The sequence below is a fragment of the Podarcis melisellensis genome (assembly GCF_964234715.1).
Source record: "Podarcis melisellensis genome assembly, chromosome: 7".
NCBI lineage: Eukaryota > Metazoa > Chordata > Lepidosauria > Squamata > Lacertidae > Podarcis > Podarcis melisellensis.
This window is the reverse complement of record NC_138539.1, coordinates 43,693,328-43,721,174: the sequence shown is the minus strand read 5'-3', so window position 1 is coordinate 43,721,174 and position 27,847 is coordinate 43,693,328. Positions and strand designations below refer to the sequence as shown.

Sequence of the window (27,847 nt, the reverse complement as noted above, 5' to 3'; positions counted from 1 at the left end):
TTGGTCTTTAAAGGTACCACACATCTGCTGCTTTTGCTGAGGTAGACCAGCACTAGAAACCGTTACAATGGGAAGCATCTATTTCGAGGTCATCTCAGTGATTTTGATCTGCAGAGCTGTAATCCTATTATCATCACCATCATCAGCATATCACTAAACTAGAAGACAGCTGTCAGAGCTGCCCCTAGGTCCCAGCTCACAGAGGACCAATGCCAGGTCGTCATTATGTACAAAAGTCTTTATTTAAGTTCAGCTTCCATTCCAAAGCTACGTCTTAAACCCTAGACCGACGAAGTCCCGTCTGAATCTCCTCCCCCCTGACACCAGTTTAAGATCCTAGCCCTGCTCCACCTCTTCCGTTGCTCTCTCCTCCTCTGGGTCCTCCTGCCCGCTGTGGCATTCCCCTTTCTGGACTCTTCTGACGCTGAGTCGCCTGACTCCTCCCCCTGCCTCCGGCGAGCTTTAGGACCTGGTTCCCAATCCTCATTCTCTGTTGCCCCGCGCTCCTGTACATTTGAACTTGTCTCTCGCGCCAACCCAGTGACCTTCCTCCTGACCGTTATACTGCTCCTGTCACTGCTTCCCTCTTCCGGTAGGCTCGCTGGACTTGACCTCCCCTCCTTTGCCTGACTCTCCGATGGAGGCATGGCCAGCCCTGACTCATCTTCTCTCCCTGGCGGGGGATACGCTGGCCCCGCTACCTGGGACTCTTCCCCCCCACTACGCTCTGGTGGGGAAGCTGGTCCTGATCTCCAACTGCTGCTCTGGGAGTCCCCGCTGGCCCCTTGCTCCTGGAGCGTCCCTCTTGGGGCCCCCCTAGCCCTGGCCATAGGCGCCTACTTCTGTGAATCTTCCGATTCGCTGGAGAGACTCATGGAATCTCTCGGGCCACTGTCATCTTCTCCTACGCTCCCCTCGGATTCTTCCCCTTCGCTCTCCATCTCCTCTCTTCCCTGCGCCTCTGCTCCTGAGCCCCTGACAACAGCGTATGTGAAAAGTCAATCACAAATAGCTCCAAAACCACAGGTTTGTAGTGATAGACGCTTTGATCACACAGTGGTTCTTACACCCATTCAATGACTTAATCAGGTCCATTTGGAAATCTACCGGTGAAAGGGTGAGGGAAAATGACTTCCATAATTTGTATAGCATAAGAAATTTGTTTTGTTTAACATTGAGAAAGCACTCTACCTGCCTGACCATTTTATTTATTTGGAAGAGTTTTCAAAGGTTTGCAGAGTAAAACTGGGAAAACATTTTGCTCTGTTTTGGTAGAGTTTCTCTTCTGTCCTCTTTATGGAATAGGATATTCCTTGCGTCTTGTAGGCTTCACTGGGCAGATGGTAGCAACAGCTCCTAGCTCTTGGAATTCTCAGAGACAGCAGCTGTTGCAGATGCTGGAGGAATGGAGATATATAAAAAAACAAACCACCCCTCCATGTACATTAATATATATGTGGAAATGTTGGAGAAATGTTGCCTTGAACAGGAAAGACTGCTCTCCTGACCATACCATAGTAGCTCCTTTTTTGGGAAAAGTATGCAGTATCTCATGATCAGTTTCAAGCTGACCTCATTATTACCAGATATCTCCAGAAGACCTTTTTAATGTGCCTATTTCCTGTAGGGTTTTGTTTCTGGCAGGACTTTCAAGGGCCCTGGAGAGATGAACTCCTTACGAGTTCCAAGTGGAATGAGTCTGGCTGCTCAATAGCAGTGGGAGACCTGAACCTGAAAGTGGAAGCCCATTATCTAAACGTACTATGAAGCAAGAGTACCAAGGAAAAGGTAGGTAGGAAGCACTTGTTTGCCTTAGTACTTGTGCAAAAGGAATCCTTCATTTGGATTTGTAGAATATCTTGCATGGAAGGAGGCACCTAGGCGAGAGCCTTAGGACACTATGGGCACCCCAAAAAGTGTGGTGCAATGGGCAGATTTTAGCTATGAACAGCACTGGCACTGAAACTACCCATTGTCATGCAGCGAAGAGGGAGAAGTGCATCAACTGTGCCTGCCAGGTCTGAGAACAAGTGCAAGACACCATGCAAAGAATTCATACTAATGCTCTGGACCTTAGTACCTGAGCTCCCCAAAGCAGAGTGGCTAGCACAAAAATTGATCGAAAAGTTAGCTGTACAAAAGGCCAGAATCTTATCAAGTGGGATACCTCTACAGGACGATTACAGACACACAAAGTGCTCAAACAAGGAGTCATGCCCCTTCAAAGACAATCATGCACAGCTGCTGGACTTAAGGAAGGACGACGAGATGCAGCAGGAGGGGGAACTTGTTGCCCTCTAGATGTTGCTAGCCAATGGTCAGAGGTGATGGAAGTTACAGGCTATTTCAGCAAGGGCTGATGGGAGCTGCAACAACTGCAGGGCTACAAGTTCCCCAATTCTGAGCTAGACTGATGAGTATATTGGCTTTTGTAGCACTTGCTAGTGAGCAGGCACCTTGACTACAGAAAAAAAGGAGGTGCAAGAAGGGCATTTGCAGCCTTTGGGGCAAGTTTCTTTTAAGTTCCTAGAGAATCTAGGAAACCAATATGGCTTCATGATCAGAAGCGGACACTATTAGCCCTGTTGGCTATACTGTAGATCACAGCCAAGCATTCATAACCAGCACAATATTCTAGCATCTCTTCCCAGTGATGAAAGCCACCAATCAGGTCAGATATGATTACTGTATCCAGTCCCTCTTATAATTTTACCTGTATCAAGTTCCTAATTATCTTTGCATCCCGTTACTTAATTACAACTGTTTCAGTGAAGTTTTCTTCCCTATCCTTGCTCTACTGTGAGTACTGTTAAGTTTGTGTTCAGGAAATCACCAAAGGTTTGGTGACAACATGGCTATCTTTTTCCAGGGAAAAGAACGTTCCAACAAGGAAGGCTGGAAATAATTTACTATAGACCTACAACCCAAGCTGTGGATAAAATTTCAACAAATGACACTAGAAACCAGTAATTATATAGACTAGTATAGACTAGTAGTACATTTCAATTATCTTTCCCCCCATTAATTCCTGTTTTATGCAAAATCCTAATCTTCCTTCATTGCTTTTATTCCAATTTTATATTTTTTTTGGCAAGGCACTTTGTCAAAGGCCTTTTGACAATCTATATTGATAAATATAAAAATCACCAGTATAGCACACTAGAATGCACTTCACTACAACAGAATGGTGAAATCCTACTCTTAACATAGGATATCATGTGATTGTATAAAACTAAGGTAGTCAACCTGGTGCCCTCCAGATATTCTTGGACTCCCAAGTTACATCAGTCCTAGTTGCTGTATATATATATAATACATATCCCTAAAAATTCAGGTGTAAATAATATACTTTTGTTGAAACCCCCCCCCCAATTATATGCTACTATTGATTTCCTCTGCCCATAATTATGTAATTTATATTTTTCTGCCAATCCTGGCAGAAAATTTTGGGTTGGATTTTCATTTGCTAAAGAATAGCCACTTGCATCAACCGTTTATCACACTTGTCATTTTGCAGTATTCTTCTCTCTTGGTATTTTACTTCGTTTAGATTTCAAAATACATTAAACAAAATGCCAATAATCAAAGGGAAGCCATCTCCTAAGTTGTTGTTTTAACACAATATCATAGGAATAAGGTAATGTTTGTCACCACCAATTAAAAACTTTTACAAAATAGGACCGTTATAAAACAATTAAACCTTGAAAATGCATTATTCCCTTGGAGAGAAACCCTGGAGGAAATTCTGCTTATTAAAACTGCAATTTTAGTTTCCATTAAAAATGAGAGTAAGACAACAGAAGATCGGCTGGAAAGACAAATTATTTCTTAATGTCAGTTGAGCTTATTTTAAATGAGATAACATATCTATAGCAGGTTGGGTTCAGCATGTTTTTTTGTCTCAACTCATTTATCTAATTCAGTCATCTTGATTATAGTCTCATGGACCATCATTTTCAGAGTGAATTTTGTAACAAACAGCCTACGCACAACAACATACTGATTACTGAACAGTTAATTCTAATTAACTTGGCTATGGGAAGAGAATTTTGATAAAGTTCTAGAATACAAATACTATTTGGTTATCCTGCACCAACAACTACAAAATAAAAAACTGCAACATGCTTGCAAATGAAATATCAGAGTGAAACAGATCTAATTTAAAGGAGCAAATGAAAAAAATAAAATCACAAATAATTTATTCTTCTGTTAAGAGTTGATGGAGGAGAGTTTTAAATAGCAATGAAGTACACAGTGGTGGGAAATTGGCACAGAACCTAGAAGCATTTAGTTCATACCTATGTTCCTCACATTTTCAGTTCAAAACTTGATTTTAATTTGCAACCAATATAAAAAAGAAATTTGTTCTGAATTTAAAATTATGGAGGAATGCATCTTTTTATGTCTTATGCATTCAGGTACAGCTTATCATGTAAAAATATAGCAACACATAATAAACATATCTAACTCCTGGACCAATTTTAGTTATATTTTTAAAAATATTTACCAAGACAGCCTAAATGCATGTATTTCTGTGCAACACACTCTATGGTGATGCACCTGAGAAAACAATTGCAGGTTGATCTCAAAACAGTTTTGTGTTCTCTATGGCTCTGTTGTTAATCCAAGTGATGGCTAACTCACACGCAACACTAAAAATTAATGCAGTTCACAATGGAGTTTGGCATTTTAAAAAACCTCACTAGAACTTGGTCTTGGTCTCTCATTAACCAGTATGAAAATGGACATAAAACAACAAATGCCTTCTTTCTTAACTCTCATATGATAAAGTTTAGACAAGAGTTTTACAAAAGCGCCTATACTATTTTTGTTACATAGAAATGATCCTACTAAAAGTTAAATACACTTAAGAAATAAAATACATGTCAACCTATCTATAATTTGTTTTTAAATACTTTGTATATTCAAGCCAAGTTAAATGAACACTTTTTAAAATTCCTTGTTACTGCAATCAGAAAAAGATCACAGCTTGATTTATGTGAAACCATTACAAGACACTTACAAATCCAATCTGAACATTTTCCTGTTACCAAAATAATAATATTACAGAAAATTGCCACTGCTAGAAACCATTTTTACAAAAGAGCTTTGCACAAAATATTTAAAAATTAATTCTTTATACTAGACTGTGTTATTGTCCATGATCATCCTGTCATTAAATAGATGGGGTATTAATTCTGCATACCAGTCTGTCAAGAATGTATGTTGAGCATCTCTCTCTCATACAACAATGAGACTAACACAATAAAGAATGCATCATGTGCCAATCTATATGGGTTTCTGACCTTGCCCAGTGCGTAGTGTACTGCCTTGCATATTCCATATGAAAAACATAATATATAAAATATTGCTGCTGTAAAAATTTTCCCCTTCCCCTTACAAAAGAATCTGTGGAAAAATATCAAATTCCCTTAACCTTCATAAACATACAATGCTGTTCATACATTTCAGCTTGTAACAGTTTGTTTGATGTACAGTTCTAAGCTCCTTGTAAAATTGAGTATTCTCTGTCCAATATTGCCATCTAGAGTACAGATGCAAAATTATTTTAGAAAGACTATCACTTTTTTTTATAAACTAGTCCAGACAGGCAATATACTGAAAAGCAGCCATTTATCAACAATGCAGGGTTCTTTTTTCTTCTGTTTCTCTTGTTTCCCAAACTAGATAGACTAGAATATTCTCTTCAAAAGGAGATGTCCACAATACTGAAGAGGCAATACAGCTGCTAAAATTTACTGGTTATTTCCTGATTTTTGTTTTTCTTTCATTGTTGGTAGTTTCCATACTGCCCCTAAGAAGAGAGAGGGAGAGAATGAATGTAAATATACTGTTGGTTTCCTTATTTTCCTAGAACAAGACAACACACCTGGAATATGTCCCAAAGTCATAAGACTTGCACATACCCCTGAACTTTCACTTCTTCTAAAGCTAAAGTAATGGCAAATGGGATTTGTTTCAAAATTTCAATTGTATACTTGACACTATTGATTTTCTTAGAAACTGGAACTGGTAATAAAGACCTTCAGACTTTAACTTATTGTTCTGACATTCCAACAAAACCAGCAGATTGAATTTGTTCACCATATTTAAACCCTGCAGCTTCAAAACTACAGTGTTCCTACAGTGGCTTACAATTAAAATAAAAATACAATATATAAAAATATAAATAATTAATCTCGCTGTAAACAAGTGGTACAGTGACAATAAAGTATTTATATTAGTAGACCCTGTGGGATGCATTCAACTAAGTTTCATTCAGAGCAGACCTAGTGAAATTAATGGGCATAACTTAGTGTCCATTAATTTCAATGGGTTTGTTCTGAGTAATTTAAGTTGAAATTAATGAACATGACTAACTTGATTAATTGATTAATTTCAATGCATATACACTGAGTAAAATGCAAGTTGGATACAACCTGTATCTAAGAACAGCACCAAAGCCCAGTAGCTAAATTAAATTTATTGTTTTAGTGAAATTGTATTCCTAATTTTACTCAGGCCACTTTGAGTGAAAGAACTTTGTTCTTTCAAAGAGGGCTAAAGAGGACAAACTATAAGCCTGCAAAGACTGAAAACTGAAATGTGTAATAATAACTTGTACCTGAAATGACAAATTGAAAGCTAACATATTAAAATGGGAATACAAAAACGGCACCTGGTCATATCCATAAGGCCTCTGTTGTGGTGGTTGTGGGGGCCCAGGCTGCGTAGGCCGATATCCTCCGTACTGCTGCCCTTGCCCTTGGGGATAACCGGAATACTGAGGTCCTGGAGCATTTTGAGAAGGACCTGAAATATTTTATAGAGCAAAATTAAACAAGGATCAACTCAAACATTAAAACTACAAAGTCAGAAACAAATCATAATCATCAAACCATTTCTTTCAAAAAGTCAGAACAGGCTGTTGATCACACCAATGGGCCCTCTAATCCAGCATCCCATTCTCACATTTCCAACTAGATGCCATGGGGAAACCAGTAGGCAGGACTGGGTGCAACAGCACTTTCCCTGCATGGGATTCCCAAAAATGGGCATTCAGAGGCTTACTGCCTCCATCAGTGGAGGTAAAAAAAAGTCATTGTGGTTAGTAGCCATTGCTAGCCTTGACCTCCATAAACTTGTATAATTGTCTTTACAAGCTATTCCAGTTAGTGGTCATCACTACCTTTTAAGTGAGATAATTCTGTAGTTTAACTAAATACAACGTGAAATACTTTTGTCTGTCCTGAATTTTCCAACAATCAGCTTCATTGGACACTCTTGAATTCTACTATTATGTGAAAGGAAGACAAACTTTTCTCTATCCACTTTATCCACACCGCACATAATTTTACACCTCTATCATGTCCCTTCTTATTCACCTTTTCTCTAAACAAGGAAAGCCTAAAAGATGCAACCTTTCCTCATGAATCATATAAAGTTCGTGACTTTTCCTTGCATGATATTATAACTCCAGGTTTGCAAGAATAATTTCTGCTATCCAGATTTGAAAGATACAAGTCATTTTATATGGTTATCTTTCTTCTTTTACAAACATGACAATTTTGTTAAGCTGAGCTCATAGTAGTGACTTAACAAGGCCAAATTATAATTACCATGTCCCTCTGTTTAAACTCTGGAAAAAAGTACAAAGAATACAACCCTTTACCCCCCCCCTTAATAAATACACCCTGTTGTTTTTGCTTTCTGGCAGGCAGTAAGAGTGTGGGTATGAGCCTACCAGATAGATGCCCACCAAAGACAAGTGAAGAAACTCTTTTCAAAGCTTTACTTGTCACTTTCCAATCTATCCGCCTTTTCAATAGCTTTTGGTGGCGGAATCTCTTTGTTCTACAATTGGGGAAAAACATTAGAACAAAGCTGTTGGGATCTAGTGTCCAAATTCTTTGATGCCTCCTATAAAGACTCTGCAGGATCCAATTAAACTAAAAGAGCTATGAATATCTAAAAATCAGTAGGGGAACTCTAGTATATAGCCAAGTCTATTTACGCAGTTATTAACTTAACTTGATCCAACACTAGGAAGCATTTTTGTTACATATCATATAGTGAGTATGTATCTACAAGCTGATACATTTGTCATTTTGCACTGGTGAAAGACACCGATACCTTCCAATATCCTCTTTGCTCTACCCAGAAAAAAAAAATACATACTGCTTAAAGAAGTCTGTTCAACAAAAGCTGCAAACGTGTGGTTTACATCCACAGTACTTGGCCTCCATACTGGGTCAGAGCACTGATTTATCTAGTCTCTCTCAAATACAGTAATATTAACATTTCAAATAAAACTATGTTATTGGCTTGTTTAAAAGAGAATGCTGTTTAGGATGGAATCCAGCAGCTAGGAATTAAGTTAAAATTCAAGTCTCACAATGAATGTAAGCACACTACTGAACACTGCTTGCCAATGCAACAACAAGGGCTGTAGAGGGAAGGCTTTCCAGAGATGACAGCATTTGCCCACTTTGTCCTATTTGCCTTATAGAGGATATCACTTCAATGGTGTACCAGATGCTCAGCATGGTGTCTGACAACTTTCCTCTGAATAGCAAACTCTCATGCCATATCACAAACTACGCTTGGAAGTCTCATATGTTTCAAAACTAGACATGGTACCAGCAATGTGGAAGGAAAGACTGGTGTTCCAAGGAACACCTGCTAAAAGCCTTCTTGGGCACAAAGTACTACTACTGCAGTAGTCTGGATACTGACCAATGTTTATTATATAGCAGTCACACTACAAAGGCTATCTAAAGTTGAGTTTAAGAAGGTACTGGTCTTCCGCAGCAGCATCTGCTCCAGCTGGTATTCAGGAATGATGGGAATCTGTTTTTCCAGATGTTTCTGGACTACAACTCCCATCATCCTTGACCTACAACTTTATACTGTAAACCACCCTGTGATCTTTGGATGTAGGATGGTATAAAAATTTACTAACAACAACCCTTAAAACAAAAAAAAAAATTCCTTCCAGTAGCACCTTAAAGTAGCACCTTAAAGACCAACTAAGTTAGTTCTTGGTATGAGCTTTCGTGTGCATGCACACTTCTTCAGATACAGTGTGCATGCACACGAAAGCTCATACCAAGAATGAAGAAGTGTGCATGCACACGAAAGCTCATACCAAGATGAAGAAGTGTGCATGCACACGAAAGCTCATACCAAGAACTAACTTAGTTGGTCTTTAAGGTGCTACTAGAAGGAATTTTTTTTGTTTTGACTATGGCAGACCAACACGGCTACCTATCTGTAACAACAACACCCTTACTTTTAGATCCGGTATAATTGAGGCAGCTTCATGTTTGTTTAATAGGTAACACTGACTGTTACCAGTCGGGTCCATTCAATGCTGTAAGAACAAAAGGATGCTTACACACATTAAATTCCCCACTCTCTCCTTTCTACTGCAGCCCCCTGAAAAGCATTTCCTGAGGCCTGGTAAATGGAGCAAGAGGGCTGCAGTGGGAGGCTGGATATCGGAAAGAGCAGGAGACAACAGCAGGGTGGGTATTGCTGCCACTTACCTAGATGCTGCAGGGGCAGGGCTGTGCAGGCACACTGGCAGTGTCAGTCCAATGATCCCACCATGCCCTAGCATTGTTCAGGTAAGAAGGAAGTGACAGCTGTGTTAGGAGGGCAGCTCCACCACACCAAACCAGCCACTCTTGGGAGAGTGCAAGTTACCTCTGCCCAATTCTATGCCACTGCCCCCAATGGCATCTGATGCCTTTGTCTTGGGAAGAAGAAGAAGAAGAGGAGTTTGGATTTGATATCCCACCTTTCACTCCCTTTAAGGAGTCTCAAAGCGGCTAGCATTCTCTTTTCCCTTCCTCCCCCACAACAAACACTTTGTGAGGTGAATGGGGCTGAGAGACTTCAAAGAAGTGTGACTAGCCCAAGGTCACCCAGCAGCTGCATGTGGAGGAGCGGAGACGCGAACCCGGTTCCCCAGATTACGAGACTACCGCTCTTAACCACTACACCACACTGGGTCTTGAAAAGTTTTTCAAGGGTGAAAGGGGCTGCAGTGGGAAGATTTTTTTTTCAGAATTCCCTTTATATAAGCATCCTTGTACGAATATTGCATTGGATACAACCCAATGAATTCCTTAACCAGGCAGAAATTTGTTCACAGAAGCTTCACTTCAGTGACCTTCAGTCTGCATGCACAGATTGCAGTCTGCATCTTAGGCAGTTATTCAATGAGGATGAAAATATCTATATTATGTTTACTTCATATTGCAAAATGGTTCAGAGCAAGGTTAGGCATTGATCTTTCTATTTATGTACGAAACAGGTTAAAGCTGTAGAAATTATTAAGAGATGCTGAAATTAGAAAAAATAGCACATCAGCAACACTGATTCTGAGAGTTGCTCAATTTGAATAAAAGCAAAAGATAAAACACACAAATGCACTCTATCACAGTCTGTTTCAATTTCAGAACTTATAGGAGACCAAAAATATTGTTTTAAATTAACACCGTGAAGGCTGTGATCTTGAGTTTATTTCACTTGGAAGTTATACAGAAATAAACAAGACTAACTTTCAAATAATGGCAATTCAAATGTGTGTATTAGGCATATTCTACCTACATCCTTCCCAATTACTGTGTAGGAAGGGAACTGAGCCAAAGGATGTAAAAAATGATTTTGAAACTGCTGCTTTCAAATGTTACTTTTAACAGAGAAGTGTTATCTGAAAACATTTTTTTCAAGGCATATGGTTTACTGGTTAGTTTAATAACAGAAGTGAAAACTCCCCATCCTCTCCCCATAGCCACATGGGGAGTGTGTGCATAATCCTGCTTTATAAACTGCCTGTGGATTTGAACCTTCTGTGACTGTTGGTGCATAAATGCTCTATTGCTGCTGGTAAATTGACATTTTGGTTCCATAGACAGCTACAAAAGGATAAAGGAGTAAACTAAAAGCAGAAAGCCCAGTAATGGGGAAACTGTAGCCTTCCAAAAATGGCTGGATTTCACCTCCTATCCTCTCTGACCACTGGCTATGATGGCCAAGGCTCATGGGAGTTGAAGTTCAACTATATAGTGCCATAGGTTATATACCCCTGACTATGTATTTACTCACCATAACCTTGCTGCTGCCCAGGGTAACCTTGCTGACCTGGATACTGTTGCTGTTGATAGCCTTGCTGCTGAGGCGGTGCTTGGTAGGCTTCTTGCTGCTGAGCATATTGCGCGTTTCCTGAAACATGAGGTTAAGCAAGGACAGTTAAAGGCACTTTTTCTAGTTCTTTCCCCACTTATTTTAATATGCACAGTGAACACCACAAAAACAAAATGAAAATCCAGTCTTGATCTCAAAAACTGAACAAAACCAAGAAAACAAACAAACCAAAACAGAAGGAATTAGGCCAAACAAACTGCAGTTATAGCCAGATTTTGCAAGGCTAAACTGCAGCATTTTTCAGCATCTCTGCCAAATGAGCATTAAGTTTACTGGAACGTGATGTCATGACTTGATAATGCCATGACTATGCTAAATAAATAAAAAAAGGACAAAATTAAAGACAGCTACAGAGCACAAACTAGCTACACAAATCAGCAAGCTGTTTCCTAATGGCACTATATTTGTATGTACACATACACACAAAATATACAACTGGACCAATGGATTTATGTTTAAATAAAAAGGTACGATTTGAATAGATGCTAACGGTGTTTTAGTCATTTTACTGCTGTTAGAAATGACAAATTAAGGTTTAGATGTTGCAAGAAACTATTTTGAATGCTTCAAGTTCCCTGCAGTTCTCAACAGCCAGCGACTAGTAGTCTACAAGAGCTTTGCATGGGCAGGAAATAGGTTATGTTGTGCAAGATTTCGTTCCTTTGTGGAAGGGAAGAGGAAAAGGAATGTATGTGTGCATGTGTGTGTGAAGGTATATAGATACCTCCTTCGTAGTAATGTTGGGAGGAATCCTCATAAGGCCTATCGTAGCCTTGTTCAGGATACGACGGTTGCTGATAACCGTAATCACTATGACCTACATCAATTCGACAAGAGACAGGAAGAAACGTTAATGGCCTCTGAATGAAAATCCTAAGAAGTTTTCATCTTACTGAAAAATCAGTGTCAGCTGGAAATACATTAAAAAGAACCTTCAAACTGATTTAGAAGGATTTACCAATAGGATTTCCTTTTATATGGAATTAACACGTGATATGAAAAAGTCAGCTAAGGAAGTAGTTCTAGCAACATCACAGTGAGGGATAGTCTTCAGCTTCTGATCATCTTTGTTGTGGGGGGGTGGGGAGTACTTTTGTCTTTTTTTATAAAAATAAAAGCATTTAGTCCTTTCACATGTAAATAACCTGAATTTAATTAGAATGAACAAAGAAACCAATTATCATACACCTGTTCTACTGATTCCCAATTCAAAAGCATATGCTGCTAAAAGCAACATACACTACAATGAACTTCCAAAAAACTTCATTGCTTTTTTTTTGGTATGGCATATCTAAAAAATAAAACTTATCTTCCCCTGCCCCAATGTAAATTATTATCCACAGCAATCCTTTGGGGGGACGGGACACAAGAAGAAAGGAGAGCTTTCCTTCCAAATTCTCCTTTATCGTATAAGCGCAATGAGTAAATGCTATGGACACCTGCCATTAGGATCCAGTTGGTAAAAGAAACATCCTACCTGATGCTTGCTTTAAGTTCTCACATATTTCTCCTGCTTGTAATTAGAAATCTACTTCATTAAGTAATATTGACCATGGTCAGTAATAATATGCTTCTTTTAGTTAAAAAGTAGTACTACATTTTTCAAAATGCTTTCAACTTTTGTGGCTACTATCTGTATATAAAATCATTCCTGATCATAGGCATCCCAAATTTTAATCAACTGCATATTCCATATCCTGCTACTTTTTGTCAGTTAAAAATGCCTTTTCATAATTAAAGACATGATTTGCAGATCATGTTATACAAGACAACTCTTGCATTTGCCAAACAGAAAAGAACAGAGCAGAACATAGTGGCTCTAATTTATCTAGCTGCAAATGGAATTTAGAAAATGTTCACAAAAGTTACCTATGCCACAGCTGAAAACATAATTTTATGTATTTTATACCATTTACCGTATAAGCCACTCTATAGTTCACGTTCTCTTGGCGGCTTACACTTTTGGTTTGGTCTTGTGCATAACATCTAGCAGCCAGATAAGACACAGTATGACTTCCAAGGGGGAAGTTGTAGCAGTGATTGATAGAATTTGAAAGAGTGCTTTTGTGTGACTCTGCCTTACCATACTTTTACATGTTATAAAACTGGCTCTAACTTGAACCATAATTAGGGGTGTGGGAATCTGATTTCCTGACATGTGGATTAAGTAAACCATGAATATGATGGTGATGAATGATAAAAATGTGGTAAAATACCAGCAAATTCTATCTGAACACGTTAAAAAAAACACACCACACAATTAATTTGCAACCAATAGTTGCTCTGAAAAAGGTATTATATTGTGTGCCACAAATTAATGTACAAAGTGTCATGTTAGCTCTTACAGCAGCAATGAATCCATCAATATGTTTTTAATTTGTCTTTACTACCATACATTAAAAATGAATTTAAAAATTTCATTTCCTGAGGAACATCCTTGCATTTCCCTATAATATATGATAAGAATTTCTAATTTACGAGAAAATTTTACAATGCTAAGAGCCAGAATTTGTACTTCCCAAAATTACGTAATTTCCAAAATCAGAAAAATGTTAAAAGGAAAAATGGAGTTATCTAGAATTCTGCAATGCAAGCATAGAATGCAGCCACGAACTGGGTCAAAGTAATTGCAACCGCAGCTTGCTCTTTAAAACACACAGAAAGAAAAGACTTTGAAAGCATATTGGTTGTTTTGTTAACAGCTCTTAAGTAAGTATTGAGCTTTAAAATTTCTTTTTATAAGCAAAATGATATTGAAAAGCAGACATAATACATGACTGCATCAAGTGTCCTACAAACAGTGAAGAATTTAATATATCTTGAGCCAAAAGAGGGAATTCTGATAAAATCTGTATCAGGGTACTAGAACTGAAGTTACAAAGTTTATACTTTGAGTGAGCTGTAAAATAAAATTATCCGTAGGGTTTCAGATTACTGAACTTACAAGCTTTAGTAAATATAAGAAGTGTTCTGGTGATCAGCTGCTAAAAGTTGTTCATCAAATAGTTATATATAACTGGTAATGGGCAGGTATGTAAAATGGGAAAATTAATATTATGAGAAATTACCATCAGGGTAATATTGCTGGTTCATGCCTTCTGGAGGACCTTGTCCACCATGACTGTATTGGTCCCCATAATAGTCTTCCTGGCCTGAGTACTGCTGTGGTGGGCCTGAAAAACCACAACCAGTCAATATGTAAATAACTTATTTTCTCTGTTAGCACGCTCACTAATTTCTCAGTTTACTATGAGAAACAGTCCTCATCTAAGACTTCCCCCACCCGTGTCACTGTGTTTCAGAAAGCATACTTAATGCTTTGTGACTAAACAGGTATGTATTATATATATACAGCAACTTGACTGAATTATATACCCAAGATGATGCGAATATAAATTTCTAAAAACAGAAAGACAATATCTATATATGTGTGTATATATATACATACTTGTTGCTCTTTAAAAAAGAAAAGAAAAAGGAGATAGTTGTTGAAAACCATCTCATCTTGTCTAGTGTGCAACTTGTCAATTCCACTCTACATTAGTACAGATTGTACAGTATTCCATATACTGATCATAGATTTTAGCAAAGTTTTATCTTTTTATATAACTTTTGATTCAAAAATGAAAATTAGAACAGAAAAATATAGGTTTCAACATTTAATTCCAAAATAGTGACCTTTTGGCTTCAAGTACTATTTTGAGGAAAACATAATAGTACAGGATTGGAAATAGCCACTTGTTTGGGGATTTGCCTTTATGTTCTGAGGCAGAAAAGCTTTGCAAAAGCTAACTCTTTTAGGCCTGAAATGATAAACAGAGCAGGCAGGTGCACACGTAAAATTGTGTACTATAAACTTTTGTGGCCTTCTCTGAAAAGTTTAGATAAATACAGAATGTATGTCAAGAATATAGAGAACAGGATATAGGTAAGAAAATCAGCTGAAAGTTTTTCTTATGTGTTAATTAATCAAGTGGTAAAATTGGCAACTTTGAATCTTACCTTGCTGTGGTGGTCTGTATGGAGGAATCTGCCTCTGTCCTATCATATGGTTTCCTTGGTTAACTTGACCCATCATTGCCATTGGTGGCTGCTGTCCCTGATAATGTTGCCCACCTCCCTGGGGCATGTTATACTGTTGAGAAGGCGGCTGCTGGTGCATCATTGGGCCTACAGTGAGAAAAGCCATAGCAACATTTTATGCATTCATTCTAACTATAACCTACATTCAAGACAAACAAAAAGAAACATTAACTTTTCTAATTATCAGCTTTGACAAATAACAATTTTGGGGCACCAGAAACACAAAATGTCTTGCAAAACTTTTTCTACAAGATAAACAAAAAGTAGTTTAAGGCTAATATGCAAAATATAGTAGTTAATAGACAAAAACATATAGGGATAGGCAGAACCTGCTCAATAATAATAATAATAATAATAATAATAATAATAATAATAATAATAATAATAATAATTTATTATTTATACCCCGCCCATCTGGCTGGGCCTCCCCAGCCACTCTGGGCGGCTTCCATAGAAACCAAAAATACAGTAAAATATCACACGTTAAAAACTTCCCTGAACAGGGCTGCCTTAAGATGTCTTCTGAATGTCAGGTCGTTGTTTATCACTTTGACATCTGCTGCTCAAAAAGAAGGATGGCCAAACCTTATACTGTAAAGTGTTGAATATGCTAGAAAAGTTTCATTGGCTTCAGCTGACCTAGCATAGTACCGGATCTTGAAGACTATAATCTAAGATTTCCTGCAACACAACCTTGTGTTTGCTTTAACAATTTGCTAAAACCCTGCTTCAGATCCTCTGTGTGAAAGACGTGGAAAACCTGTCAACATATAATTTTAGGTACCTTTTCTCTTTATTATAATCACAGTGGTGTGCCAACTCTACTTCTTCCTACCTACAGACTAAAACCTGCTATGATTTAAACAGTTGCTCACAAAAACCTGTGTTCTTGTTTTCACTGTGTAGCAAACTGTGGAAAATCCAAACTGCCTGGATTCACAGCTGCTCAGTCTGGCTCACTTTGCTTTTCTGAACTCTTAACTGATTAAAAAAAAAACATTTTTTCAGACATTTTCAACAAGTAATGATCAGAAACCAACTCTACTTTTCAATAGCATAACTCAGTTCCCAATAAACAGCTTGAAATCATTTTATCTTATTTGATGAAAAGGAGGAATTTTATGCTGGGAACCACCCTGAGATCTTTGGATGAAGGGTGGTATACAAATTAATTAAATAGAAATAATAAAATAATAATAAAGAGTACAAATTTATTCATTTACCTTGATTTGGTTGCATGGTTATATTTGGTCTAGGACCATAGTTTGCCATAGGCTGTCCTTGGCTCATTGTCATCTGATTCTGTCCAGGCATGCTTTGAGAGGATGGCACTGAATGATTATAACCTCCCATGGACCCATGACTATTTGAAGGCATGTTCATGGAACTGTTTGTCATGTTGAGCTGGTTCGGTCCAGGCCCCTGCATAGGCATGTGATTAGGTCCTTTGAAGAAAAATAATTTCTATATTAATGTCTTGAAACACACAATCACAGAGCTATGATGCTCATTTAGAAATCATCTAGGCTGCTCAATAAGGTTTGTCACTTAAACACAACACACTTAGAAGACTGAAATTTCCTGCATATTTAGTCATACTGCCCTTCCAAAAGAAATAACATTTTGCATCACTGTTAACATTTCCTACATTGACTATAGCTTTGTACATGCTGAATGTAGCACTCCATCGATGACCCAAAGTCACGTTTATACAGATTTGAAACATTTTAATTAATACCCAAAATGGTTAAAACAATGGTATGGTTAAACAATGGAATTTGATGACACAAGATGTAGCGATAGCCACCAACTTGGATGGCTTTAAAAGAGCATTAGACAAATTCATGGTTTATAGGACCATCAATGGCTGCATTCTCCTCCATCCTTCGAGGCAATATGCCTCCGTATACCAGCTGCAAGTGGAGGGAATGCTGTTGTTTGCACATCCTGCTTGCAAGCTTCACACAGTAATCTGGTTGGCCACTGTGAGAACAAGATGCTTAACTAGATGGGCCTTTGGTCTGATCCAGCATGGCTTTTCTTGTGTTGTTATGGTATTCGAACAGTAGGGTCTCTTTGATGAAAAAATAACCAATGGTGGGCATTCCTTCTTCAATGACATTTTGTGTGCTATTGCCAATCTTTCCCCAGAAAAATACAGTCTAATAAAATTGATAAAAACATGGAACACTGTTTTGCTTTTATCCTGCAAGCACTGACATGTCACACACTTTTATTCTGTAATAAAAACTTGACTTCAAGTTTAGAATGGAAAAAATCATGTTGAGGTATTGTACACAACTTGGTTGATATACAGCCCTCACCCCGCCATTGTACTATAGAGATTAGTAGAAATTAGATTTTCTGTCTAAGTGACTTTTCCATCAGCTTCAACTCTTACATATCACACTAACCTAGATGTGATAGCATGAGATAATCTTTCAGTGAGAATTTACTCAACCACAGGCCAGTACCTTTCTTCAGAAAGCCTTCTAAACACAGCTGTAACTGTATGGTTTCAGACAGACTAAATTTAGCCAGTTCTGTTCAGAGGAATGCTGTGTGTCAGATACATCAAAGCCCAAGGGCAGCCTGATAAACACAGAATACAGGTCACATAGCTCTGTAGCTAACAAACTTAGAGAGCTTGTACTCAGGGGGTATTCAAAGCAGTTTTGTCATCAACAATCTTCTATCCCTTGAGCCCACATGTTGTTTCAGTTGCTGAGCAACCCTGGTGTTAATGTCTTCTTGGAGAAAAAACTTACCAGGCATCTGGCCGTTCATCTGGTTCTGCATGTGCGGTGCAGGAGGGCCCCCACCTACCATACCATCTGAACCCATATTGTGAGAACGTGGAGGTGGGGGAGGGCCGCTCTGACTCATTCCTCCTGGACCCATTGGCATATTCTGTGTGGGTGGCTGAAAGACAATTTAATGAAACAGAAGAAGTTAGTACAATAAATACCCGTCATATACATGTGGTACATTAACCAAGTTCTTCAGCATGTGCCTTGCTTCTCTTGATATATTCAACTACCCTCAATACCTGGTAAGACTTTGCAGCACAGCACTATCTTCCAGTTTGACTATTCCAGCACAGACTTTCTCCTCACAATTCAGGCTGTTTATAGGCTGTTTATTTAGAATGCCAACCTTTTTATCTGTACCTGCTACAAAATAAATTCAGGATTTTACTTTAATGTTGAATATGAAAACAGACTCCCTAGGAAGGTGCTGGACTCCGTAGGAAGGTGCTGGTTTCTAAGCAGTTTGAATGGCCATCTGTCATGGATGCTTTAGTTGAGATTTCTGCATGGCAGGGGGTTGAACTAGCTGACTTCAGGGTGCCTGTGGGGAGCATGATAATCTTGATTGTAAGGTTGTGGGTTTGAGTCCCAAGTTGGGCAAAAAGATTCCTGCACTGCAGGGGGTGGGACTTGATGACTTTTGTCATCCCTTCCAACTCTACAATTCTACGATTCTATGAATCCCATAAATTCCCGCAGGGACACTGGGATAGAGCAAAAAAAATCTGCTCAGGGAAGAGCATTCTACTGCACTCAAAGAAGAGGAAGCAGGCAATTTTTGCTGATTCCCCCCTCTACTTCCAACCACCTGAAAATCTGCTCCGGAGGGTTGAAGAGGTGTGTGAGGTGGTATGCAGAATTACAGAGAAAATCTTCAAAGATCAACTCCCTTATTACATCAACAAAAGGCTTAATGCAAAAGTTTAGAGGGAAAGCAAAATAAAGGTATATAAATGCATGGCAGTCTCCTCTAGGAAAGTCAAAGAAGGGAGCTTCAAAGGACAGACTACCCATCATACTTCCCATGAGAATCTCCCACGAGCAGGGAAGGCTCTTATCATACAGCTGTGTAAACAGACCTGTGAAGTAATCATGAGACACTATTCCCAGGGGAAACTTACCATCTGGTGTAAACCCTGTATATACCGGGGGCATGATGGTGCAATGGAAGAGATAAGTGGTGGTGGGAGTCACCATGCTAAAAAAAAAAGGTAAGCCTAGAGAGGAAGACTTTCTGCCCTGCCCTTTGCAGCAGAATGGCAGTAGTTGCAATTTTAATACTTTTTCATTTCTGGTTTTGGCCCAGTAGCTTTAAGTGCCTCTGAACCCAGGGGTTGTTGGAGGACCACATACCCTCGGTAAACTATTCAAAACCCACACACTCTTACCTTTTAAAAAAACCTACTGGGTAATGGGAAATGTGATGTGGATGGCCAATGCGACGGATGCAAAGACAGCTGGACTGCCTTATACACTTGAGACAATAGCAAACTGTTTTGGCCCCTACTAAATTTTGTTTGTTGGATTTTCTATTATACCTAATCCACCAAAGCTTGTCTTTTTTCACCACATCTACCTGAAGCATCTTGCACCCAAAGACATATGTTGTCAATGTGGCACACCAGGGGTGGCAGTGAAACATGTAATCTAGTCATGCCCTATAGTGGCAGAGTTCTGGAAAGAAGTCATTGTCTGTGTTAACTCCATCCTGGGAAAATCCTGAAAGGTCCCCTGCCTGAAACCCTGATGAACTGCTGCCAGTCAGAGGAGACAGTGCTGAGCTAAATAGATCAATGCTTTGACTCAGTAAAAGGCAGATTCCTATGTTCCTAAGTTTCATTTCTAAAATGCATATTAGGCCTGAAGAAACTATATAACCATTCTTGTGGAACAGCGAAGTTCAGGACTGAGGTTTCAAACTTGCACATCTTTCACAAACAAGATTATTAAGTGCACTTTTTTACCTAAAGAGTTGACGTTTCCTTGGTACCCACTATCAGATCATGAAAGTCAGGGTTTGGGTTACTGAATTACCAGCAGCAGACATAACAGGAAAGAAACTATGAGTTTTACTTTTAACTAAGACACTGGAACTAAATGTGTGTGGATAAATACAGGAACAAGAGAAACAAGATTCTGAAACTTGCATCAATTCAGTACCTGCCAATTCTTTTAAATAGAGAACTCTAGTATAGGATAAAGATTTTTTAAACATTTTTAAAATCATACTTGGTTTACATGTGTATAACCATGCAATATATACAGTTATTCATGCTTAAGGAAAAACATGTTTGGATCCAATTTTCAAAAAGCTAAGGCATCTAAAAACACTAAATAAGCAGGCTATGACTTTCATGCATGTTAAAGATGTTATATTAAGGAAAACATCTGCATAAAAGTGTAAAGACAACTATTCTTTCAGACAATAACAGAATGTTTAAGTTTGAAGAATATTAGTAAGGTTTTCCCAGAGGACATGGCTGAACAAATAATTTGTTTGCTTCAAAAAGTCGATAAAGAAAAACAGGTATGTATAAAGGAATCTGTTTTCAGTTTTCTTCTTTAGGTGTTCAGCTATTTTTTAAAAGCCCTAGCCTGTACATTTCTTCCACTCTTTCATCCATTGTCAATTTATTGCCTAACTTCTAGTTCTTTTGCAATAAGCATATTTTCTAACTCTAGGTACAAGAAAGATTTTAGGTAGTTGCAAGCGAAGATGGGCAAATTCCCCATGCCAGGCTTGGAATTTGTCCTAAAAAACTGTTCTCCTCAAATGTAGAAAGAACTTGGATCGCCCAACAACCCCTTCCCTCCCCACTCATCTATCCATCTCTCCCCACCCACCGCACAAAAAGAATTGTGGCAACAGCAAAGGGAGGTAGAGACATCTAGTATTTTGCTATGGCTATACCAGATGCAAGAAGCACTGTATAGTGCAACTTTCTCAACACTGGCAAAACTAGAATTCCTAGAACACCTTGCAGCTGGCATGCAGCCACAATAGCATCCTTTCTTCCCTGCCAGAGCAGCATATTTAAGAGGGTGGGAGGAAGGGACAGTCCAAGTTCCTCTCCCACTCAGTTTATAGGTGGAGAATAGAAGCCAACCTAATTAGTCTTCCAAGCTGTATTTGGATAAAGTTCAAATTTATTATGAATAACAAAAGTAGCCAACCTGGTACTCTTCAGAAGCTTTGGGCTACAATTCCCATCAACTGCCCAACCAGCATGGCCAATGCTCTAGTCTGATGCGAGTGGCACTCCAACAGCATCTAGAGGGCACCATTTCAGCCACCTCCCAATTACAACAGGTCTGGCACCAACAGTTGCCCAAGTCAGGCACTGGCTAAAAATGTGCCCCTCACCAGCCCAGCCTGCTACCTACGAACTCAATGGCTCCAGCTGGTGGTGTGTGGAGGCATCACTTCGTGTGGAAGTCGAGTTTGGTTCTCATCCATGGCAGCTGGCTAGCCACCATCTCTATCTGGCCTGGGAGTTTCTTGAGAATGGAAAAAGGGCTCCTTCACAGAGCCAGGCATTTGGGCAAGGTGGTTAGGTGTTTGGTTGACCACAGCAGCTAGGTAGACTTTAACAATTCTAAAGCTTACTTTTTCTGTTTTAAAAGTCCTTCTAAGCCACTCTGGCAAACTGCAGTACCACCACAGGCATTCTTGCGCAGAAAGGCTGGATCTCGTTAATGGCTTTTGGTCTTCTCTAAGAACCAAGGTACCAGAGAAGTTTCCTGCAGTGGTGCTGCTGCCACCATAGAAAACATTTTTTGAAAAAGAGGGGGCAGTGGGGAGACGATGTTGATGGTGCTGCACTGTGCTGTAAAGAAAAGGGTGTGTTGGGGACATCAGCAACAAAAACTAGCATGGAGGTAATAGAAAACAGTGGTTTGTTTTTGGTTAACAACTCTTGGTAAGGCTGAATTTCCAAATGTTTGTGATGAGGTACTATGAAACCATAGGGCACAACCCTAGTGTGTTAAGTGGCATTTTCAACCAATCGAATATTAGGGTAAGTTGCATTAAATGGGTTGGCTCCAAATAACTGTGGGTGGAAGGAAAATAGCTGCAAGTGCTTGGAGAAGAAGTTGTATTACAGCTCGTGCAATGCTATGCTAAGTAGATTCTATAGGAATTATCATGCTTCCACTTGTGCAAGTAGTTATGCAACCTCTTACGCAAGCAAAAAAAGGACACCTTTGAATTTAGCTTCACTTTCCCCATGGAAAATCCTAACATGAGATCCCAAACTGCATCAGAAAAGGGAAACCAAAATAATCAAGCTGATGGAGCAACTCATCTGAGGAAAGATTATAACCTTTGCACCTATTTAGTTTAGAGAACATAGAGCTGTATAAAATTTAGTATAGTATAGAGAAAGTGGATAGAGAAAAGTTTTTCTCTCTCTTTCTTGTAACACTAGAACTCAGGGAAGATACAGGACAAAAGAAAGTACTTCTTCACAACATTAAGCTATGAAATTCACTCCCACAAGAGTCAGTGATGGCCACCAAACTAGGATAGCTTCAAAAGAGGATTAGACCTTTGGCCTGATCCAGCAGACTCTTCTTATGTTCTTATGCCCTTCAGCAACTGGAAGAATTAGTTGCATAGAGTTAGCATTTTAAAAATAAAATGTATCACTGTGCCATATCCATAAAGAGACTTGGTAATCTGTGGTAAAATAGTCAAGGTACAATCTAATTATTTATTTTATTTATTAGATTTATATATTGTTCTTTATCATAGGATCTCAGGGCAGATCACAGAATAAAATACAGGATAAAAATAAGTAAAACGAAACAGCAGAACAAGAATCCCCCTTTCCACATACACATTTAAAAGGCTTTGGAATAATAATCAGCCAAAGGAACGTTTTTGCCTGTCGCCTAAAAACATATAGTGAAGGTGCTAATCAAATCTCCCTGGGGACAGCATTCTACAAATGGGGAGCCACTACAGAGAAGGCCCGTTCTCATGTTGCCACCCTTCAGATCTCACATGGATGAAGCACACAAAAAAGGGGCCCCAGTGAGCTTAGAATCTGGGACATTTATATGGGGAGAGGCGGTCCTTCAGGTACTGCGGTCCTGAGCCATTTAAGACTTTATAAGTCAAAATCAGCACTTTGAATTGGGCTGGTTTTAATTATGACTGATCCTATATTAAGAATTACAGCCTTTTCAATGAAATCAAGCAAGTGTTGTGCACAAGGTTCTATTTTAGTAATATACTGCAAACAGAGATATATGGGGTAGAGATGTTTGTTACAAGGTAGAAGATGCCATGCAGAAAAATTAGTACAGATATTTGTGATTAAATTTTTCTTTAGGTACATTTTTACATTAGAAAGAGCACACAAAATTGTCTTTACAAGGTACTTACTGGTGGCAGTATAGATTGCATATTTTGATTGGAGTCTGCTATTGTGGCTAGGTAGACCAAGTTTGTATGCAACAATTGCTGATAACTATAAAAAAGCAGAGTATGTTTACAGTTTAAGGTTAAAGATTCTCATGTCACTACTGTCAAAAACTGCCATGTAGCTATTCTAATGGCTGCCTCTTATGAAGACTTTGTACTGGGCTACACTTAAAAACTCAGAAACAGGAATTGGTGTAGAATACTCAGATTTTGGTCTCCACACAATGGCTATTAATTAGTTTTAGGCACCACTTCTAGGTGCTGCTTCTGACATCTTAAAGCTCTTAAAAGCCTTATTCCCACATATCCAAAGTACATTCCTGTGTAGATGGTTGATAGTTGAATGAGGTCTTTTGGGTAATGCTGGTTGTAGGAACCACACCGTTGTCTTAACTTGCCTATTCAAAATTTTACACCATGATGGCCCACACATATGTATGTGCATGTCACAAAACAGATATACCAGGCACATCCAACTTTCAAGAGACTGTGATCCACTCCCAGTATAAAAAACTGGCAGTGATCTACCCACTGTCATTGGAGGGGCAAGGAGTGTGCGTGGGGTGTGTGTGTGGAAGGAGGTGGCTAACTGGACGCGGGAGGGGAGAGTTTAAATGGGGGGGAGGGAGGCAAAAGTTCTCTCTCTGAGAAGCCAGTCGGCTTCTCCCCCACCCCAGCCAGCCCTTTCTTTCTCTCCTCCATCCCTGTCAAAAGGAGCTGCACACTTGATGCGGATCCCGATTCCGCCTTCCCCCTCCCTCCGTCAAAGGGAGCCACACAGCTGATGTGGATCCCAATCACACTTGCCCTCCCTCCTTCCCCCTCCCACCTTTCCCCTCATTGTCAAAGGGACCCAGTGCCAGGGCTGCCACAGCAACCAGGCCGGGGGCAGGCAAGCAGACAAGGAATGTCACTGCCCCCCTGCCCCGGGTGTTGTAGCTGCTGCTGCCATGGCCACCACCAGGCCAGGCAACATCCCTTGCGCTTCCCGTACAGCCCGGCATTTCCTGCTGTGGCAGTGGCGGGACCCAGTGCCAGGGGGCGACAACATTCCCACGATTGACCAGGATCACTCCCGCGATCTACTGGTTGATCACAATTGACCGGTTGGACATGTCTGAGATATACTAACAAGCTAACTGAACAGAAAAAAAATCACTTGTACCAACTATACAATAATGCTATATAAGCAGAAGTTAGAGATTATGCACTTGCTTGCATAATGTGTTTTGTGCACCTGAAAAACCTGTTCTGTATGCACAGCACATTACTTTAGAGCATGGTTAAAGTGAACATGGCAAGAGTGAACATGAATTACATTCAGGTAATTAACTTACTGAGAGCACTCTGAAGTTTTGCCTTTGTTCTGGTAGTCCATTATACACTGAATGAGATGGTTGTTTTCATCCAACATCTGTAATAATAAAACAGATTCTCAATAAGGTCAATCCATTCAAGCACCCACTGAACTCTATTATTCCGAATCTCTTTTCTTTTTGAAAGTTTAGCAAAAGACCTTTTCTTCCTTTCAGATTTGCTGCCTATCATAGTAACAGGATTACTGATCTCAACTGGAGCTAGATTTTGTCTCAATCTGTCTTTTCAACCCAGATCATAAACTTTCTTGGTCCCTCTTGTGGAATCCAGAGTTCAGATTCATTACCACTGCTATTTATGTTATTTTTCCTCAATAAGGGGGAGGGTACAGCAACTATGTAACTGATTTTCCCAGTTTCTCTTTTAGCTATCAAGAACTTCAAGTTCTACCACAATCTTAAACATACTTAAACTTGAATAGTGGTATTTAGAATGACAGAATTAGAAAAGTCAGACAACCTAAAATCAAAGAAGCTTCATTTGAATAAGTGCGGGCAATTACCGTAGGTATTTTGAAGCAGTAAAACTGCTGGAACACTTTAGTTTCCTAGTCATACATAGATTATTCCTTTCCCTCCCCACCCCCACAATAATTATTTACTCATAATTTTTAGAAGGAAAAAAATAGGAATTTCTGCGTTCAAGAAATGTCAATTGGAGCTATGACACTTCATTTTTCTTGTCTTATGCAGTCACTGTAAAAGACAAATAAAATCTACTATAACTACTTCTATTACTTCAGTTAGTTAAAAGCATCAAATTCTTGATTCTACACTTATGAAGTTAGCTACCAGAGATAATATAGAACTTAAAACTGTGTAGTTTACTTAAACAGAATCAATACTCAAGCACCAGTTTGAGCAAATGAAAGTACTTCACATATATTATCTTATTGTAATTGTGAGACCACCACTGATAGATCAGTCTTATTAGTTCCATATTGCAGATGGGGAGGAGGTGACTTAAGATGAAACTGTATGGTTTAAAAAATCCACCATGCCCAAAAAGAAATGTAACTTCTAGTTCAGCCATTTAGAAACAGTTCTGGGACTTCAATGTCCCTTGGTGTTAAAACTGTAGCCTCAATGTCTTCTAAAGAATGCAGACCATCAAATTCTTAGTTAACTACGACTGCCATGAATTAAGCAACACTAGAAACCATAATACTGTATCTATATGCTTTCCACAGTGATCTTTCCAGTTCTGCAAGTGTTTCCACCATCAGGTTTCTCAAGTTTTCAACAGTATTTTTGCATCACAAATATATCTTTAGCATCTTAACAATCCAATACCCTATTACTAACCTCTCCATTACCAGCCCACCCTCCTTTTCCATCATTTTCCCTGAAGCATAATGATTTAACTTACAGCAACTCTTTAAAATCTTCACTCTTCTAAACTACTTAACTTACTGTAAAAGTACTTCAGCTGAAACATACACCTCCAGATGCAAGTTCTTTTAATATCAACTGCTCCCCAATTTTCATACTGAAACAGTAGGTAAGAGCTATGATTTCTCTTATACTCTGCCTTCACCACTGCGTTAATCCTGAATGCCTGCTCTTATATTACTCAGTAAATAATGATTTGTGCCCCCCCCCCGGGTAGATCATGAGTTAGCAACATGCTGGATGCTGTGGGCCTTCGGGGTGGGGAGGAGAGGTAGGAGAATCACTTATAATTAGTGGGACATCTCTGACATTTTCACATGCATGTAACAAGATTTTCTGCAATTTCTTGAGCAATTCCAGCTAATGCACTCCTCCTTCCCCTCCCCTATAATCCATTTAGCTCTACGCTTCCCTTCCACTCCATGATTATGTTGTGTGCGGCCACTGCTTGAGCTTTCCGGATTTCCAACATTTATTACCATTTATTTCATTTCTATCCCATGTTCAGGGCCTTCAAGTGGCATGCCATGGCTCTCCCCTTCCTCATTTAACCCCCACCCACCCTCAAATAACCCTATTGAGTTCGGCTGAGCTGAGAAGCAGTGACTGGCCCAAGGCCACCCAGAGGCCATCAAGGCGGAGTGGGTATTTGAACCCTGGTCTCCCAGGTCCTGATCCCACACTTTTAAACCTACTACTAAAACCGCACTGCCTATCTCGACGAATGCAAGTCACAATACTACTACTACTGACTTTTAGAAGACATCCGAAGGCAGTCCTGCTTAGGGAAACTTTTAATATTTGATGAATGATTGTACTTTAATATTTTGCTGGAAGTTGCCCAGAGTGGCTGGGGAAACCCAGCCAGATGGGCGGGGTATAAATTATTATTATTATTATTACTACTACTACTATTACTACTACTATTACTACTACTATTTAAAGTGGAAGGTCGGTGCAGCTCTGTGTTGGATATTCAAGCCACCTCCACCCCTCCCGTCAACCCCTTCTTAGGGAAAGTGACAATAGCGGCCTACCTCGCAGGGCTGCCACAGCTGCAACCCCTCCATTAGGCGGGGAGGTGTTGGGACAGGGAAAGAGAAAGGAAGAGCGCCACATTAAAACGGCGAAGGACTACTTTTGGGGGCTCCCAACGTCCCGAGCTGCCCCAGGGGCGAGCCGGGGCGCCGACCTCCCTCACCCCCCCCCCGTAATGAGCCCCAGCCCGGCTTCGGCAGCCTGGCCCGGCCTAGGCCCCTCAGCCCACCTTCTGGATGGCAGCCGGCGTGATCTCGCCCTTCCCCCGCTGCCTGGGGGCTGCGAACGCCACCGACATCTTGGGCCCCCGCGCGAAGACGGGCCTCGGCGCGCACCGCGGCGGCTCCCCGCTCCTCCTCCTTCTTCCTGCCCCCTCCCGCCTCTGAGGCCACAGCGGCGACAGCGGCGGCAAAGCCCTGGGAAGAACAGCAGCGAGCTGTGGAGGAGGAAGCGGTTACCCGTTGGGCCGAGCCATCGCCACTCTCAAAACAGGGGAGGGGACG

The 27,847-nt window shown here is 39.8% G+C and overlaps 1 protein-coding gene across 3 annotated transcripts; it reads right to left on the bottom strand.

Annotated features, from left to right (window-relative positions):
- Nucleotides 1–4,182: 4,182 nt before the first annotated feature.
- On the bottom strand, nt 4,183–27,772 carry SS18 (SS18 subunit of BAF chromatin remodeling complex). Of its 3 annotated transcripts, XM_081919533.1 has the most exons (11): nt 27,574–27,772; nt 24,876–24,952; nt 23,500–23,584; nt 18,066–18,219; nt 16,521–16,742; nt 15,217–15,384; nt 14,283–14,387; nt 11,939–12,031; nt 11,116–11,232; nt 6,680–6,813; nt 4,183–5,815 (listed from the first exon to the last, which is right to left on the bottom strand). In XM_081919533.1, the coding sequence occupies exons 1-11, from the start codon at nt 27,640–27,642 to the stop codon at nt 5,789–5,791; spliced, it is 1,251 nt and encodes a 416-aa protein (XP_081775659.1). In that variant the 5' UTR covers nt 27,643–27,772; the 3' UTR covers nt 4,183–5,788. The 3 variants fall into 3 exon arrangements, with proteins under 3 accessions (XP_081775659.1, XP_081775657.1, XP_081775658.1); XM_081919531.1 differs by lacking the exon at nt 11,939–12,031 and having other exon boundaries at nt 27,574–27,769; XM_081919532.1 differs by lacking the exons at nt 11,939–12,031; nt 14,283–14,387 and having other exon boundaries at nt 27,574–27,769.
- Between the last annotated feature and the right edge of the window lie 75 nt (nt 27,773–27,847).